The 17,487-nt window shown below is 34.7% G+C and overlaps 2 protein-coding genes across 6 annotated transcripts; one reads left to right on the top strand and one right to left on the bottom strand.

Moving 5' to 3' along the window:
- Positions 1-2,513: 2,513 nt before the first annotated feature.
- Positions 2,514-3,254, top strand: LOC110826432 (uncharacterized). The gene has a single exon (XM_022057071.1). It carries the CDS (start codon positions 2,514-2,516, stop codon positions 3,252-3,254), a length of 741 nt encoding a protein of 246 aa, XP_021912763.1.
- Positions 3,255-6,550: 3,296 nt separating this feature from the next.
- LOC110826429 (Eukaryotic aspartyl protease family protein) lies at positions 6,551-17,487 on the bottom strand. 5 transcript variants are annotated; one of them, XM_022057067.2, is made up of 10 exons: positions 16,737-17,487; positions 14,938-15,076; positions 14,405-14,646; positions 13,617-13,844; positions 13,354-13,492; positions 13,218-13,288; positions 12,980-13,076; positions 7,427-7,487; positions 7,209-7,280; positions 6,551-6,977 (listed from the first exon to the last, which is right to left on the bottom strand). In XM_022057067.2, exons 1-10 carry the CDS (start codon positions 17,033-17,035, stop codon positions 6,745-6,747), a joined length of 1,581 nt encoding a protein of 526 aa, XP_021912759.2. In that variant the 5' UTR covers positions 17,036-17,487; the 3' UTR covers positions 6,551-6,744. The 5 variants fall into 5 exon arrangements, with proteins under 5 accessions (XP_021912759.2, XP_088078427.1, XP_088078426.1 ...); XM_088222301.1 differs by having other exon boundaries at positions 14,405-14,680; positions 14,938-15,097; positions 16,737-16,877; XM_088222300.1 differs by having other exon boundaries at positions 14,405-14,680; positions 16,737-16,876.

Genomic DNA, 17,487 nt, shown 5'->3' with positions numbered 1-17,487 from the left:
ATTGTTCAAGATGCAAATCAAAATAATCCTGAAGCTTCTAAGTTATCTCTTGCTCATACTGAAGAATCGATTTTTATTCTTGTAGAGGAACGACAACAACCTCAACTATAAGCTTAATTAAGGAGATCCACTAGGGAGAGAATATCAATGTTTTCATATAATTATATCTTGTATCACTAAGAACACAAGGTTGATATAAGACTCAAAGATGATCCGATATCTATCCGCCAAGCTAAATAAAGTGCAAACTTCTAGAGATAGATTGATGCCATGATGGATATAATGAAATCTTTTGAGCAAAATGACATTTGGGATCTTGTCAAATTATTTTAAGGAGAAAAATCAATTGGTTGTAAATAAAATTTTAAATCAAATGGAATTCAAAAGACAATGTCAAAAGATATAAAGCACACCTAGTCCTTAAAAGCTTCATTCAAAAGAAAGTATTAATTATAAAGATATCTTTTTTTCAATTTAAAAAAAAAAGACTTTTTTAGAATAATTATTGGTTTTATAGTTTATTATGATTTGGAGTTACATTATATAAGTTTAAATACTATTTCTCAGTTGTGATATTAAATAAACAATATAAATGATACAATTAAAGAATTTCGAATCTAATCTGTTATAGAAATTTTAAAAAAAAAATTATTTATGGTTTAAAGCAAGCATCCCCTTAATAGTAAGAGAAAACTTTATCAAGTGATTACCTCTTATGATTTTAATACATATATTGTTGATCAAAAATATTTATCACAAAATCAGTGAGAGCAAGTTTATTATTATGATGTTATATATGGATGATATTATACTTGTTAATTGTAAATATGTTTATTACATGATTTCTTTTAAATAAGTTTAAAATGGAAGATCTTAAAAAAAACATCTCTTGTGTTGGATATGTAGATATATCATATTCGTTCACATCCTATATATGGTCTGTCACAAAAGGCTTATATTGATAAAGTGTTCAATGGATTTGCCATGAAAAATTTTATATAAGGAGATATTATCATTGCTAAAGGTGATAAATTCAATTTGCTTCAATGTCCAAGAAATGTATTAAAAAAAATAATATAAAAAGGATCAGTTATACATCTGCAGTAGGGAGTCTCGTGTATGCTTAAGTTTGTACATGTCCTAATATTATGTACATAGCTGGAGTGTTGTGAGATATCTTAGCATCCTTGGAATAGATAAATGAAAGGTAACAAATTGGGTTATGCATGATTTTATGCTCACGTATGGGAGATTTGGTCATTTAGAAATCCTAGAATATTTTGATTAGAACTTTGTTGGTTGCCTCGATGGCAAGAGATTCGCTTGAGTCCATATTGTCATATTGGCTAAAGGAGTTGTATCGAGGAAGACCATTAAGCAGTCACTCACCAGAGAAATAGAATTTATAGCTTATTATGGGACATTGAACCAAGCAATATAGTTGTAGACTTTTATTACTCGGCTAATAATTGTCAATGAAATTAAGAGATCATTGAGATGAATTATAATAATAAATTTATTGAATTATATGTTAAGAACAATAAAAGATCGTCGAAGTTGAAATATTTTATATCAGGTTCCATATTGTTGAGAAAAGAGTTTAGAGTCTTCGAGTATCCATCGGACATATCAGCATAAACTTGATGATCGTTGATTTGCTTATTAATAATGTACAATCATGAGCATGTAGCTCATATGTGTGTGGCTCATCTTGCTGATATACATGCCTAGTGTTACATAATGCTCATTTGTTATTTACATTTTTCTCCCAATCAAACTTAAGACTTTTTTTTGATGAAATTCCAAATCAAGGTTATATATTCTTTTAATTTCAGTAATGTACAAAGTTCTAGAAGTATGTTGTGTTACTCTTAGTAGTTAGAAGCTAAATGCATTTCTCCCCCCGTCCCTCTCTATTTCCAGCTTCAACATTTCCTCTCTCTTCTAACTCGCCAGGTGACTGATCTTCTTCTTCTTCTTCTTTGTATCTCCCACAGGTATAAAGTATGTCTTCCAATCTCAGATCTGCCTCTATCTTTTCCGTTTCTATTCCACTTTCTTTCTGTTTCCTCGGAGAACTTTGGATTTTCTAAACTTACCATTTTTCATTGAAAACGCGTAAATTAAATAAAATAAATTAGAAGATTAATTAATTACAGAATTGAAAAAATAGAAACTTACAACGCAAGTCTACCTGACGGTCAGTTTTACCGCTCCCCGCGTAACCCACCCCATATAAGAGGAAACCAGAGAAGATCAGGAGCGGATCTTCCCTAAAATTTCTAAATTAGAACTCCAAATCGGAAAAGGAAACAAGATTGTAATTACAACTTCCGAATCCGAAAAGGAAAAAAATCGAAACCATTTCTCCTATATATAAAATTACATTTACTACCCCTGAACGCAATTAACAATCTCTCCGCTCATCTTTCTCTCTGGTCTTCTTCCTCAATCTAGACGCTCTGTTTCCTTCTTTCTCTCTCTGTTTTCCATTCTTTATTCTTTTAAGAAACATGGAGTTCAGGACACTGAATGTCGACGGAACTAGGTTGCCGCTAATAACTGATGATCGCGAGTACTTGACAGTCAGACTTCGAGTAACCCACATTTATGAGGCGATATTCCGCCATCTTGAAGGTAGGGAAACCATCTTGAATCGACAAGAAATCTTTCCACCTTCTCGTACAGTCTTCTATCTCCCAATACACCTGCGCTCGCAATCCACAGCCCACCACCACATTCTCAACCAACTCACTAGTTTCGGTCTCGGTAGTGGTCTCAGTAGTGAGTTAGCCAAACAAATGGCCACCGAAATGCTCTTTTCTTTCCAAGGGATATCCGTTGCCGGCTCCTCCAACCACTTCACGTTTAACGCACGGATTGTCTGGACTGAAGTTATTTTTGATGAAGGGATCACGGGACAGAGAATCCATAATTTTGAGGAAGTGCTCGCTTATTATAGGAGCGATCTAGGCCAGGCCGAGTTTGATTATGGTGGTGGCAACCGAGATAGTTCTGCAAATGATGGGGTATCCACCTCCCTGCTTGAAAAACTGAGAGCAGAACGGAGGGTTGATCGTACCGACGCTTGTGACACTATTGAAGGCCCTTGTGCCATATGTCTCGACGGTTTTGGTTCGGCCAAGGAGCTGATTGACATGCCGTGTCGCCACATCTTTCACGAGTCATGCATCTTTAGCTGGTTGAAGACGAAAAACACCTGCCCACTCTGCCGTCAAAGGGTCGACCTCTGACTGTTTCTTCATCTGCAGAATTTTGGTTACAAATTAGTAAATTGTCAGGAGTTTTGTGTTGGATTGAAAGATTAGGTTATCTTTTGGTTGTTATGGATTAGTAAATTCTCGATATAGGTTGTAAACTTGGAACTGTACTGGGTATCTGACCCATTTTCCAAAGAATTTTGGTTAGAAGATTTGTCCTTTGTTGGAATGACTTTTCGATTTTTTTGGTATCAGAAATTAATATACATAATGTATTTTTTTTTTTTTTTTCAATATCATATTGTATTGTATGACTTCTTTACTTTTGTGTCTTTTCTGCAATTAATAAACTGATTACTGTTTATGTTTTGTATGTATAGTAGTAATTAAATATTATTTAACATATTTGACATTTTCTTGGTGTTGTTTAAGGGACAAAGAAAATCTTCAAGTACCAAAAAACTGTAACTAGTTGTGAGATTTAATTACCAATCTTGCTCTTATCCGCGCACCAATTAACACAAGCTATTAATGTAACAGATTATAATGATTGCTAATATTTAAAACCGCATTACTAATATTTAAAAAAAAAAACTTACTGTTATCGGTATTAACATTCTCGTATGTGCATTTTCAATGACAAACTCTCTCTATGTATATTCGCTAATAATTTTTTTTTTGTGTCTTCTAATAAGTTATTAATAGTGGTCATTTAGGTATTTACAGGCGTATGATAAAAATAATTAATAGATTTACTCATATATTTTTTAGGAATATTATTTCTGATAACATTATATTTTGACTTGAATTTGGATGGAATTTATAGTTTATGGTTGTAGTTACCTTACGATACTTTCACAGTTTTTGTTATATTATCTCTAAAAGTGTTTCCTATAAATGAACAAATCATTTATGACATAGTTGCAGAAGTTCACCTTGAAGAATTTGACATCTTATATTTAGGTAAAAGAATTTTTGTAAATCTTGAGTAGAAGACTAAAATAATGTCGGATTTGAGAAATAAAATGAAATTTGCATCTGAATATCTGTTTGTGTGGTGATAATATATCCTTGGTAGTATTTAATTATATATATAAATTATATTAGTTCTAAAAAACAAGAAATTAGGAACGAAAACTTCGTTGTTTATTATTGTCGTATTTGTTTGGAATTTATTTATATTAATGCTGGAAATGGCTTTTATATTGCTACTTGAAAAAGTGGGAACAAAGAGAACACTAAATGCGATCAATATATTTTTTAATTGATGGAAAGACAAAACACTTAGTAAAATTTACTCAGTTTATGTTAACAGCTAAAATTATTAAAATTGTTATTATGATTAAAATATGAAATTTTAGTCATTAATATTGCATATTGATCTTATCATTGCATAGTAAAACTAAATTCTTATATATCACACATTTTCATAGCTATTTTTTTGTATCTTGTCATGAACCTCGTGGAAAGAAAGGAATAAAAGCTTATTGCATAAGTAAAAAATTTGGAGGAAAGTAAGTCTAATATAAATCAACAAAAATTTATGCTGACGAATATGATTTTTCAGGGGCTTAGGTGAGAGATTGTTGGGGATGCTTAGCCTACATTTATTATGCTTTCATTAGAAATGATCAATCAAATTGTTAAGGTTAAGTGGCTTGGTAATTTGTTTCTTTAACATATATGAGAAATTTTTTTAATATTCTCTCATATTGACGAGATATCCCAATACTCAATCACCATTTTCTTTTGGTTAGAGAGGTTTAATTAGACTTTTAATTCTCATAAAATTTATCTATTGTCTTACCTTTTTAATATCTTCCACTTTTATAAGAGAATTAATTTTTTTTATTAATCATGCCAATAGGAAGACCCTTGATGAAAACCCATACTACTCCTATTTAAGAAATTTAACTCTTTCGATTGTGGTGTCTTAGACTTCATTGAAGTTCTAAGGACTAAATTAGATTATTATCATCTAATCTACATTATGGAAATGTAAAGATAAACGTATTATGATGGAGAGAACTGGTTCTCACTCCATTTATGGGTTTTCTATGCATTATTAGTATAATATGTATAACACTTCAGCTAAGATAAGTTTAGGAGAGAAAACAAAATCTATTAAAATACTATCCCATTTATTGCCTTCTTAATCTTCATTAGTTCTTAGCACCAACTCATCACTTGACATGTTACTTTTTTTATTTATTATGACAATAAAATACGTGTGTAGGAAGCTCCACTCACGACAGTTTAGAGGACAAAGAATTCATGACAAAAATTGAGAGAGGGTGGAGGATGAGCTATCATAATAAGTTTATGGGTCTAGTTAGTATTACGAAACATAGCTAATACGATTTATAATAGGATAATGAATGACTGAATGAATTACAGTGATATGAATATGGGGTTAAGGCATTTGAAATATTAAAATCTAGAATGGAGAGAACACCTCATTGATGAAGAGAAGAAGCTCCAACTTTAAAGAGTCCTCTAATTGCACTGTTCTAGGTGTCTCCTAGTATAATTGTCACATGAGTCCACCTCTCTTTCCAATTATTTAATGAATGTAATAATTAAGTATGTTATTCGTGAAGAAATAATTTAGTCTTTAATATGAAGGAAATGGGTGAGAGATATAAACTAAAAGTGATTTACAATAGAATACTTGAATAATTGAAAATATACATGAAGTTGATTCAATAACGCATAAAAATGTATAAATATTATCAATTTCCATAACATCAAATAATAAAATCTTAAGAATTGAACCAACATAAAATACTTTTGAACTAATAGCAAGGTGATGGGATTATATATCACCACTATCACTTAAAAGAACTGATAATTCTTTCCTAAATGATTTTTTTAACCTAAAATAAGGTCTATTTTTCAAATTAAGAATTATTTTTTAAATTTAATTTTTTTTTTATATTGAATACGGTTTATCTTTCAATTTTAGATTATCCCTGTCCTTAATGGTTAAAAATTTTGCTTAAGTCTTTATTATGGTTTGCTTTAAAACTCCCTAGTTTTGTTCTTCCATTAGTTACCAAACATTGTGCAATTCGTATATAAGTAATTCCCAACCCTAAAGTGAAATCTTACCCAAATATATAACTGATTTATGTACTGGATGCTATTTGCGCAGTTAGATGTCACTTGGTTATCAAACTGACTGCAATCTTTTTCTGTCCAAGCAAACCCCAACAAAGCGAGTTCCGGCCCGAGTAACTGGACGAGCAAAATGGCTTAAAGATCCAAGTTAACCAATGAATGCACCAAACAGGATTCAGTTTCAGATTGGCATGGAAAGAGCACCAAACTGAATTAAAGGGTGTCTTTTTCCTTCTTAAAAGGTAGAGAAAGAACCGACTGAGGAAGTAAATCATATACTACAAGCCCAAATGCATCCAAAATGCTCAAAAAAATGACAGCACTGGATGACAACATATTTATATCTAGAAAGAAAAGGGGAAAATGGATGTACATCACAGAGGCTTACAAAATAGCATTTCATCTACCTGCATGCACGCAACAACAATTGCAGGCACAGCAACCCTAGCAAACAGAATAATGACGGTGTCAATGAAGTTGCAGCAGCTGACGGCTTTGAGGGAGCTCTACCAGCCACAGCAGGGGAGACTGCATGACCCCCCAGGCTGCTTTGCTGCTCGTTTGTTGGCAATGGGTTTGGTGATGTGCCACTCGGAGATGTAAGTGGCATCCTCTTACCCTCACTTAGATCTGGACCTGCAGATAAATAATTGGTCGAATTGGGACCACCTTTCAACAAGAAAACTAAAATCCAAGCCTAAATAGTAGAAGTATTCATAGTTAACAACTTAATCCATTAACAGCACAACCAAGGTCAGCATTTCCATAAAACTGACAGCAAAATTAATTACAACCCAGAAACAGTTGTTCAGGAGATAAAAGTAGCATATTCGATCATAACAAACTGGGAAATATCAGATTACTCACAATTTGAACGAGACCATCCTAACTTCATATTTTCTCTATCAAACACCATCCGATAGCCAGTCATGAAGTTATCTGAAAAGTAGTTCATCATATTAGACTTCTTAAAGGATATCACACATGAAGAAATACACTCATGAAATGCAGAAACATAGTCATAACTCTGCAATAAAAAATTTAAATGGAGTCCCAATTCTTCAATAAAATGTTTGAATACATACGTCCCACTATTCCAATGTCTCCATCCATGGGCTGTACAGCCAAACAAAATCCAAGAGGTCCCTGCATGATAAAAGCCAGAACATCTGAAACCATGTATATTGGGTGGTTTTTCCATGCATAAAGGTTAGCTTACAGAGCCAAAATGTTAAACAGTGGTACGTATAAAGAAATCAAAGATAGTGTATGTGTCCTTTAGTGGAATTTACCTGTTCATATTTGATCTAACACAACAAGGGATTTGAGAAATAGAAGAATAGGAGAACACATAGGAAATCTAGGACTAGATAGAACCAGAAGAACTTAGAGAAGATAGATGGTAAAGTGGCAATGAAGAGGGGAGAAATTAATAGCACAGAGGAGATTAGAAAGATTGAAGAAGAAATGAGAACACAGCAAAAGATACAACAGGGACCTCAATTTAATCTCACATACTATTGTCCACGTTAAACTCACAGCATGTTGAGTTCACTGTCTAAGATTGACATATGGGAGAATCTAATAGCTATTCTGTAACAGGAACTTATTACATTGTACAGTCTGCTGAATTAAGATTATTTTATAATTGTGATTACAAAAGAAATTGAAATTCCAATAATTAGGTGGTTTCACTATAATTTTACTTTCAGTGCACTCTTATTCATCGATCTGTGTTTTAATTAAATGACTAATTTCTTTGATTCCTTAAATTAAAATACATAAAAATATTTATAGTTAGAGCATAATTTGAAATTTATTTAACTAATTTAACTTTTCACTTCTTCAAAATTGAGTATAAAGAAAATTCCTAAAACAATTTCAATGATGGAGAGGTGGCAAGAAAAAATTATTTGAAAATAAAATAATATAAAATTAAAACATAATATCTCCTTATCTAATTTGTAAGGCTATTGTTGAGAGCTTGGAAAGCATGATGAGAATTTTCCTTTTGTTGGGTTTGAAGGATAGTTCTAGGGATCACGTAGCTAGCTGAGAGGTGCTCGGGTTGGAAGACATAGTTCCAGGGGTCATTTAGCTAGATAAGAGGTGCACTGTTTGCCATAGGGGAAAACGGCTTGGATGTTGGGAATCTGTATTATTTGTCTTCACTGGTAAGATGTATATGGAGGCTTCTTTTGGAATCTAATTCTTTTTGGCATACGGTGATAAAGAGCAAAGTCAGCCTATGATGGAATGGCCGGTATGTAAAAGTATATGTTTCAATTTCTTATAAGAGCCCATAGAAAGCCATTTCCATGTGAGATATTTATTCCCCTAGCCAACTTTTGGGGTGGAAGATGGTTCATGTGTTCCATTTTGGGAAAATTCTTGGATAGAGTGCTACCTTCTTTTATATCATTTGTTTCAAAATCATTTTAGCTCCTATTTTTTACTTTTATAGATATATGGATGGCTTTCATTTTAGGAATATTTATTTTTTTTCGTAATCTTAATGACCTTGAAATCATTGACATGACCTCTTCCTTACAACTTTTGACTTCCATCACTCTTTCTACGAGCCACGACTATCGAGTTTGGAAGGTCCCAGCTCCCTCTACAGGTGAAGTTTTTACTTGGAATGAATATTGTCTTCGATGACTTCTTCATTCGTATTCAGATTTGCCTTGCTTGGTCAGGACTACGTCATAAGCGACTCAAGAATCTGCCTTTAGCTCCGTGGCTCTTAGATGACTTAAACCCTAATGACTTGCTTCGAACTCATAGTGGACACTATTTACTGGTTCCAAACTCAAGGACTGCATAAGGCTTTGTTTCCAATGGTGTGTGCTATGTGGTATAAAGCTGCAAAAAGTGACAGTCACCTCTTTGCACTGTGATAGAGCTTGGAAGTAGGGATCTCAACTTTTTTATATTCTTGGTGTGGCTCAGATTGTTCTAGCAATCTTAAGGGTTTAGTTTACTACCCTGAGATATTCCATAAGGAGGAAAGAGAGCTTGGTATTTTGGAGGGAGCCACTTTTAGCTAGCTTGTAGCTGATCTAGTTGGAAAGGAACACTATGATCTTCAAGGATCAATCTTCTCTTTTTTTTTATATTTCAGATAAAATGTCATTTCTGGCTTCTCGTTAGCCAAAAGTGCATTGACATTTTACAGACCACTCTTTATTTTTGTTGCACTGAGACCGAGCAGCATTCCATGTTTAAGGAGTGAGGATAACTAATTCTCTGTTATTTACTGTGTATTCTACTCTCCTTTAAAAAACATAAAAAGTATGATATGTTTCATTGACACAAGAGCATCAAAAACATGCCAAGCCATGTACAAATATATTTACATATCAATCAAGATGTAATAAGGCCCCCAGAATCCTCTCTAAAATAAAGAGGATGATCCATAACTAAAAAACACAAGTCTAAAATCATCCATCTCTAACCCTATCGAAATTTTCTACCCCTTCAAAAGCTCTCTTGTTTCTTTCCTTCCACATCACCCCAAAGATAGCAAGGGGAATGAGACCCGCATATTTCTTACCACCAGTAGTACCCTTCCGAGCCAAAATCTCATCTCTTACAGTACCAGCAATCGCCCAACTAATCCCCAGTAACCCGTACACCATAATCCATAACTTGTACACAAACGAGCACCCAAAAGAGATGTGATTACAAGACTCCCCCTCCCTCTTACATAGAAAACAATCATTCATCATAATCTTTTTCCTTCTCATTAACCTCTCAATAGTAAAAATACACCCATGCCCCACCTCTCATGCAAAGGAAAGCCACTTTGAATGAAGCATTCACCTTCCAGATTTGCCAGAAAGGAAAACTGGTCTCTATGGTGTCATTCTTAACCAAATTATTATAGAAAGACCTAACCGAGAAGGTCTTTGGGGTATTTAGACTTCAGACTGGTTGGTCATTGCTCTCGTCCATTGATGCGAAGGAGATTTTATTTAGGAGAGACTCGTACACATTAATTTTCAACTGTTAAGGTTTCTCATCACATCTACATGCGACTCCCTTTCACCACCATCCAATATTTCTGAATGACTCATGGACCAATATATCTTTGTGGCGTGCAATAGCAAAATTCTGGGAAAACTGATCTCTACGCGCTCCCCATCTAAGCGAAGGGTCCTTCCAAAAATTAATATTGTTCCCACTCCCTACCCTGGTGGATGCATTCCTGAAATTTATTCCTAACCATGCAAATTTTTTTCCACACCCCCTTCCCATGCGATCTTGACAATACTCTAGAATACCATCCATTATCCACGATACTAAACTTTGCCTCTATCAACCTCCACCATAGAATACCGTTTATCTTTCATGAACCGCTAAAGCCACTAATCCTGTAAGGTCAGGTTCATCTTCACAGAAGATCTCAACTCCAAATCATTCTGAAACATTGGTTTTTTTATCTCATTTCATGCCACCAAGCTGTATTTTTTCCTATCCTCAGAGTCACTCCTACGGAATCAGAGCATTGAATTGATTCCAGTAAATGACTTCCAGCTAATAGAACCTCCATCTAATAGAATGACTTCCAACTAATAGAACTTGTGGTTTTCTAAATCATCACTAAACCCCCTTAGTGGTTTTAAATCATTTTAAGCACCCCATTTAATTTGGATCCATACTTGAGAAAACAATCATTTCGAAAAATAAATTTAAACACATTTTCATGGCATATATCTACTAATGTCTCTTAGATCACCATATTTCTGTTTGGTAAAGCTTTTTGAGTTGCTTTTTTTGAAAGCAATATCTTGTTTTAAAAGAATTTGTGTTTGGTAATATAATGTTTAATTGATTTTTTCAATAATTTTCAATAGAGAAAAGCAAATTTGACTACTTTGGCAATTATTAATGATACTTAATAAATATGTATATTAATATTTCCAAAAGCATAGTATTTTTTTTAAAAAAAAAAAGATAAAACAGTACAGAATACGTAAATACTGAATACGTTTGTTAATGCAAATAGAATGCTTTTCTTTCCAAAAGCATAGTATAGAATATGTAAATATAGTTGAGCTTCTAATATTGAAATTTTCTTTAGATACTACTGAAATAAATTAATTATATTTTCAAATTACTTTCACATATCTCATTAACAAACATAAATATTCTATATAGCATCTCAGAAATATTATCAAAAATATGTTTTTGGATGGATGAATGGGTGGAAGGGGTGTCTCAAGGACCATTTTCCTAGAATTTCTGCTGTTGCACAGAGAAAGAGAATTACCATAGAAGAGGCTTTTAGGGGTGAGGGGAATGGTGATGGGTGTAAGTGGCGATGACTAGAAATCTCAATGATTGGGAGGTAGAGGAATATAGAGTCTTCTTCTTTTGCTGTCTAAGGTTAATATTTCTGCAGATAATGATCAATTGGTTTGGAAACTCAAGAAGAACGGGTTGTTTTCAGTGAAATCCTATTATTTGTATTTGATAGGGGAGAATGACAATAGACAGAATTTTTTTCCGGCCAAGCAGATTTAGAAGATCCAGGTAACACCTAAGGTTGCTTTTTTTGCACGGGAGGCCAGCAGAAACTGTATTTGACTAATGACAACTTGATGAAAAGAGAAAAGGTGACGGTGACTTGCTGTTACATGTGTAAAAGGGAGGCAGAATCGTGCAATCATCTTCTCCTTTTCTGTCCTGCTGTCCAGGAAATCTGGTGTATGACTTTTAGTCTTTTGGGGGTGAGTTGAGTTATGATGGATTCTATTAAGGAGGAGTTGTGGGCTTGGGAGGGAATAAATAAAAAGAAAAAAGTCACTAGATTAATTCCTTTGACTGTCTGGTCAATTATTTGGAAAGAAAGAAATGGGAAGGTTTCTTATGGGATTGAAAATGATATTTACTATGATTAGAGAGAGATGGTTCCACTTGTTTGGATCTTTATTATTGGACATAACTTGTATAGGGTGGATGATTTTGGGTATATAATTGAATGCCTAACTAATATGTAAATTTATTTTGTAATGGGTTGTACCCCCTTGGTGCATTGTTAATATACTTAAATTTTAATTTCAAATATATATATATCACAAATAATTTATCAAACACTTCAATTACTTTTTATGACAGCAAATTTTTAAGTCCCAATAAGTAGAAGCAAGCTTTTCAGCTTCTTCACACAGCACCTACCATACAAAGCCAACATTATCCTTGATCAAACAACTTCGCACAAAATATAATTGGCACCATATCAAGCATTGGTCATTCAGGATAAATTGATACAAAGATATTGTGTTTAAGTGAAAATAAGCAGTTATGTATCAATTATATTTCAAAAAAAAAAAAAAGCAGTAATGTATCAAAAGTTTTTTATAAATATATTTATGTGGTGGCTATTGCAGATGACAGATTTAGACCGCAAGGGGTTAAGACACCTAAACTACAAGAGTCGTAAGTGAACGCACCCCAGTTTTGATTTTCTCAAGATGTCGATATTAACCTAAAGCATCTATATATTATTCCTCAGCAGCTCAGTTACTTCTTATCCCACCAAAAAAAATAAAATTCCGTCAACATATCAGTTCACATCCTAAATACCATAAATAAAATATCAAATAATTGGGGGGAGGGAAAAAGGTCTTAACCTCGGTGCCAGGGACCATAAATACAGGATTGTAGACCAGAAAGCTGTTGTTTGGTTGGAATATAAGCTTCAAAGAAGGCAACTTGGGTAGCTCCACACTGCTCATGGACCAACGGCCTTGAGTAAATGTTCTCATAAAACTTATATACACACGTAAACACTACTAACATATACATAATTTATAGAGAGTGCGAGTGGAGGTGAAAGCCTTGAAAAAAATTTATCTTAAGCAGTTTCACCTGGACTTATAGCAGTACTCCCATGGATAACCTTCAAAGCTAGATCTTGTAGCCTTGACTTGACTGTGAAACTATGATGAATAACAACTGTAAGACAGACACAAATTAGAATCAAATCATACAGATTGAGAGTTACCTCTTCTGTTATTCTTTTGTAGACTTTATTTGGGAGATATGTGAATGATGATCCACTATCAACCAGAGCCCTGAAGCTAGTCTGCTTCAGACAAGAATTACCAATACAACATGCCTCCACACCAACAATGTAGGTTAAACTGAATCAAAACAAGAGCAGATTATATTTCTAATGCCCGGAACATCTCATAATATCCATTAGTGAAAATTTAAATAGTAAAACTTCAAAGATATTAAATAACTAAAGAGTAAGTTTTTTCATACTATTTCCCATCAAAAGGTAGGAAAGAAGTAGATTGTTGTAAAGATGGCCCTTGATCCCCAAAATAAATTCTCCCAGAATTATTTCCATCATAGCACATGGAGAAGGAGTTATGGACCAATCCCTTTTTAGCAAGAAAGCTTGGAACTGAAATTTCTCCCAGACCCAAGCCCATCAGACCATCAGGAGCAACACCATCTAAATAACCACCACTTTGCTTCATACCACATCTGCAGTCAAGAAAACAGATATTAGAAATATTCCAAAGGTAGATATTACTAAAATTACTGGATTTAGAGAAAGGAAGGCTCCATTCAGTACATTTAATATTTTCTAGTTTTTATTTCCTATGTTGATTCTCAAGTGCTTACCCATGAAAGATGTACAATTGCATGTGTAATTAAGTATAATAAGAACTGTTATATAGATTGCGTTCATTAGTCCAGAACCAGACCAGACCGAAATCTTTCACTATCATTTTCTAAATACCATTTTCATTGTCAACTATCAAACAGGTTTTGTGCATGAAGATAGTATCATAAAAACAGTTTTCTAGAGAACACTAAAACAACTTTTAGTTCTTTTTAAGTTCTACATTCATTTTCACAATCATTTTCAAAATATTGGTTTTCATCATTAACTAACTTAGATGTTTTTATGCATAATGATATTAGAATTTAGGAAATGAGAACTAGAGGATGTTCTGAGTTAGGAAATGAAAATTAGAAAATATTTTCATGTACCAAATGAAGCCAAAATTTTTCGGTGGAAAATTATCAGCAAAGCACACCCTATAATGACTGAAGCCTGGACAGATGCATTCAATGGATCACTGCTGCCTGATGAAAGGTGTAACATATCTTCAACAAGCAATCCAGAAGTCGATGTGTTTTCTGTGTAGTAGTTTACTGTATAAGGGCATTGCTGCTTCGGACTTTTGCAGTTCGGACCTGATTCACATAACTGATGGCTGCAAGATACATGTTTGCTGGTGCTTGAACCAGATGGCTTGTACTCATGCAAATCTCTGTCCTGCACAATAGATGCCCCAAACACGAAGGAGCACCTGCCAATCAATCATTGGAAATAAGTGCTAAACCTGTTACCACACATTAACATAGGCTTTTACAAGTCTAGTAGACAAATTCAACCAAAGCCTCTCCGTCCTCTCCCCATCCAACCCCCAAGATCTCTTTCTACATTTCCTTATTTCATATGAAAACAGTTTCCCCACTAGCATAGCACACACAAAAGTAAAAGGAGGCAGATATTAATTAGTACAATCAATCAGTGTTTAGGAGCAATTGTAGGAGACCGTCCTACCAGACTATGATAGTAACTCGCAGATAGTGGAGCGCACTGTAAACAATCACATGGAACCCAAAGTAGATCGCTCCCAGCATCCAATGCAACAAGAAATGACACACTAGGTGTCCCTATGTCGATCCAGGTGTAATGTAACCTAGAAAAGAGAGATCAAGAACTAAAGATATAAATTAAATCATAAGCACTGTTCAGAACTGTATGCAAGATAACAACATAAAGTGCTTAGTTTATCACTACCAGAACTGTATAGAAACACACAACAGAACTACTACTCACAAGCAGACATATGGAGAAACAATTCACGAATATCTTTCCTAAAGAGAAGTATCTACCAAGTACATCCATGATCACTATGTAACAATGATCAAAATATGTCTCGGGGTGTAATAGCAATCCATGAGAAGCAGATATGCTTGCTAGAGGAAAAAAAATACAAATGGTGTTTTTATTTAGGGAAATATCTATCAAGTCTCTCTTATGTAATTCATCATTAGAGTAATCAATGTCTTTTTCTGTTCTTTATAATGCCTTTTTGTTACAGTAAATGCTGCTTATACTGCAGCTTGAACCCTTCTTGATCCCTGGATATATAAGGAGATAACCATCGGGAGAAACCAAAATGATTTTACAATACTTTTTGACGCAAGTAATTTGTTAGGATGAAATTATTTTGGCAACTTGGTAAAATCAATTGCTTTACAACCAAGCTTGGGAAAGGATCATATAATGTTGGGTTATGGTAAGAATAGGAGGGCAAACTCTCAGCAAATGGATGTTTTGCTTTGTATCCCAAGATGTAGAATCCCCTCCTCACCTTTTGTTATGGTACCCCCTATCTGCTGCCTTTTGAAATTGCCGTTTCAGCAGAGCTGGGTGGTCGGATCCAGGAGGTCCTATCATTGCTAAAGTTTGAGCTTGGGAGGAGGTTGAGGCTGGCTTGAACAGGAGAAGGATCATGTACTTTATTCCTCTTGCTTTCCGGGTTAATTATAGGGAACGGAATTGAAGAGCATTTGAGAGAGTGCTTTTGCCCTTTCATAGGATTCAAGACCCCTGGTTACAGGCTCTAAGTCTGCATTTCAGGGGTCACCCCATATCTGATGAGGGAGAGTAGCATTTCCGTCATTTTATTTTTATAAACGGGTGCCAGTGCCACTTTTCTCCTTCATACATGTGGTACTGCCTTTTTTTTCCCATATGGTGCCACAGCAACCCCCTTATTGCCCTCTGAGAATAATATCTTCTAACTTAAAAAAAAAGAGCTTGACTTACAACATTCTGTTTGCTCGGAGAAAATAATTACTAAGTTGTAGTCGATCCATTTCCCAGATGAAAGTTGTTGGCAGTGGAACTTACTTTCCTAAAACCCCCAGGATGTGTTCTCCTAGTTTAGAAAACTCCAACAAATAGCCTTCGTTTACATGAGAAATTTCATTATACTCTACGAGAGTTGTTCCCGAAAATTATCTCTTTGGATTTTTGACTAAAAAAACCAAACATCGGGAAAAATAAAGATATTTCTTTGGAGTTTGGATTAAAAAAAAACCTACCTACAGCTTCTCCCAGTTCAACCAGGTCATCAAATGCAACTTGTCAACAGCAACGAAAGGTTATTTATAAAGAGGACGGTTAAGCAAGTACAGTCGAGTCAGCAAACATAAGACTGATAAAACTCAAAATGGTCAATTGAAAGTCAACGAAGAAGAAAGAATGAATAGCCACTAAAAATGCATGAAGAAAAAAAAAGCAAATAAGTGATTAGAGAAAACCGATTAGAGAACCCGCCGAAACCATACCATCCAAAGTCATTTCCAAGCGATATCATTTTGCTTCCTTCAGAAGGGAAGAGGAGCTGGTGCTTGGTACCAAGCTTCATATTTTGCCTCTCGAAATCACTCTTCACAAGCAGCTGGTAGTACTCCATGCTACCATTTTCCGGCAAGAGATCCGACCCGTTTCCGCTCCTGAAAACTCTATGCACGGCCCTTACCTCCTCTGAGAATCTGTGGTAAAGCTTCGACGAGAAGGTGGCGAAGACGCTCTCGCCAAAGATAACACTCGTCAGCAACAAAAAAACCACAGATCGAAGCTCCATTCTTAATCGACTGATTTTTCGAGCAACAAGTAAGCTCAAAACCGAGATCTAGGGTTCTACAGAAAGTGTGTGAACGAAAGACTAGGTGCAGAAGATGGAGCTAGCGTGAGCATCTGGTAAGAAAAGTATAATGCTCGTACGTATATGTATATGAATTATAGATGGGGTATATCTACAGAAGAGAAGAAGACGAATACTGGTCGAGATCGATTATGGAGTGAAACTGAAAGAGGGAGTAGCTTGGTTTCAGACTTATTAGTAGCGATGGGCCAGCGAGTGAGGAGTGGAAGACGTTCAAAAAGTAAAAGGAGAGGAGGAAAGGTACGTAATGCGCATCATCTCTGAGTTGCGTGTATCGGAATGCGGACCTACACAGGGTGATGAGCGGCTGATGAAGTGAAGACGATGGGAGAGTCTGTACTGCATCCGACGAAATTTTCCTCCAAAAGTCA

This window comes from Carica papaya, chromosome 6 (genome assembly GCF_054855325.1).
Source record: "Carica papaya isolate Zhongbai chromosome 6, ASM5485532v1, whole genome shotgun sequence".
Lineage (NCBI taxonomy): Eukaryota > Viridiplantae > Streptophyta > Magnoliopsida > Brassicales > Caricaceae > Carica > Carica papaya.
The sequence above is the reverse complement of the archived record's forward strand: the minus strand, read 5'-3'. Positions and strand labels throughout refer to the sequence as shown.

Excerpts from the sequence above, each read along its gene's own strand:
- LOC110826432 (XM_022057071.1), top strand. The coding sequence starts at position 2,514 with ATGGAGTTCAGGACACTGAATGTCGACGGAACTAGGTTGCCGCTAATA.
- LOC110826429 (XM_022057067.2), bottom strand. The coding sequence starts at position 17,035 with ATGGAGCTTCGATCTGTGGTTTTTTTGTTGCTGACGAGTGTTATCTTT. Across the intron at positions 13,845-14,404 it reads CAGGCTTCAGTCATTATAGG|ATGTGGTATGAAGCAAAGTG; the intron begins GTGTGCTTTGCT and ends TCTTGACTGCAG. Across the intron at positions 13,077-13,217 it reads GAGTACTGCTATAAGTCCAG|TGTGGAGCTACCCAAGTTGC; the intron begins GTGAAACTGCTT and ends GTCCATGAGCAG.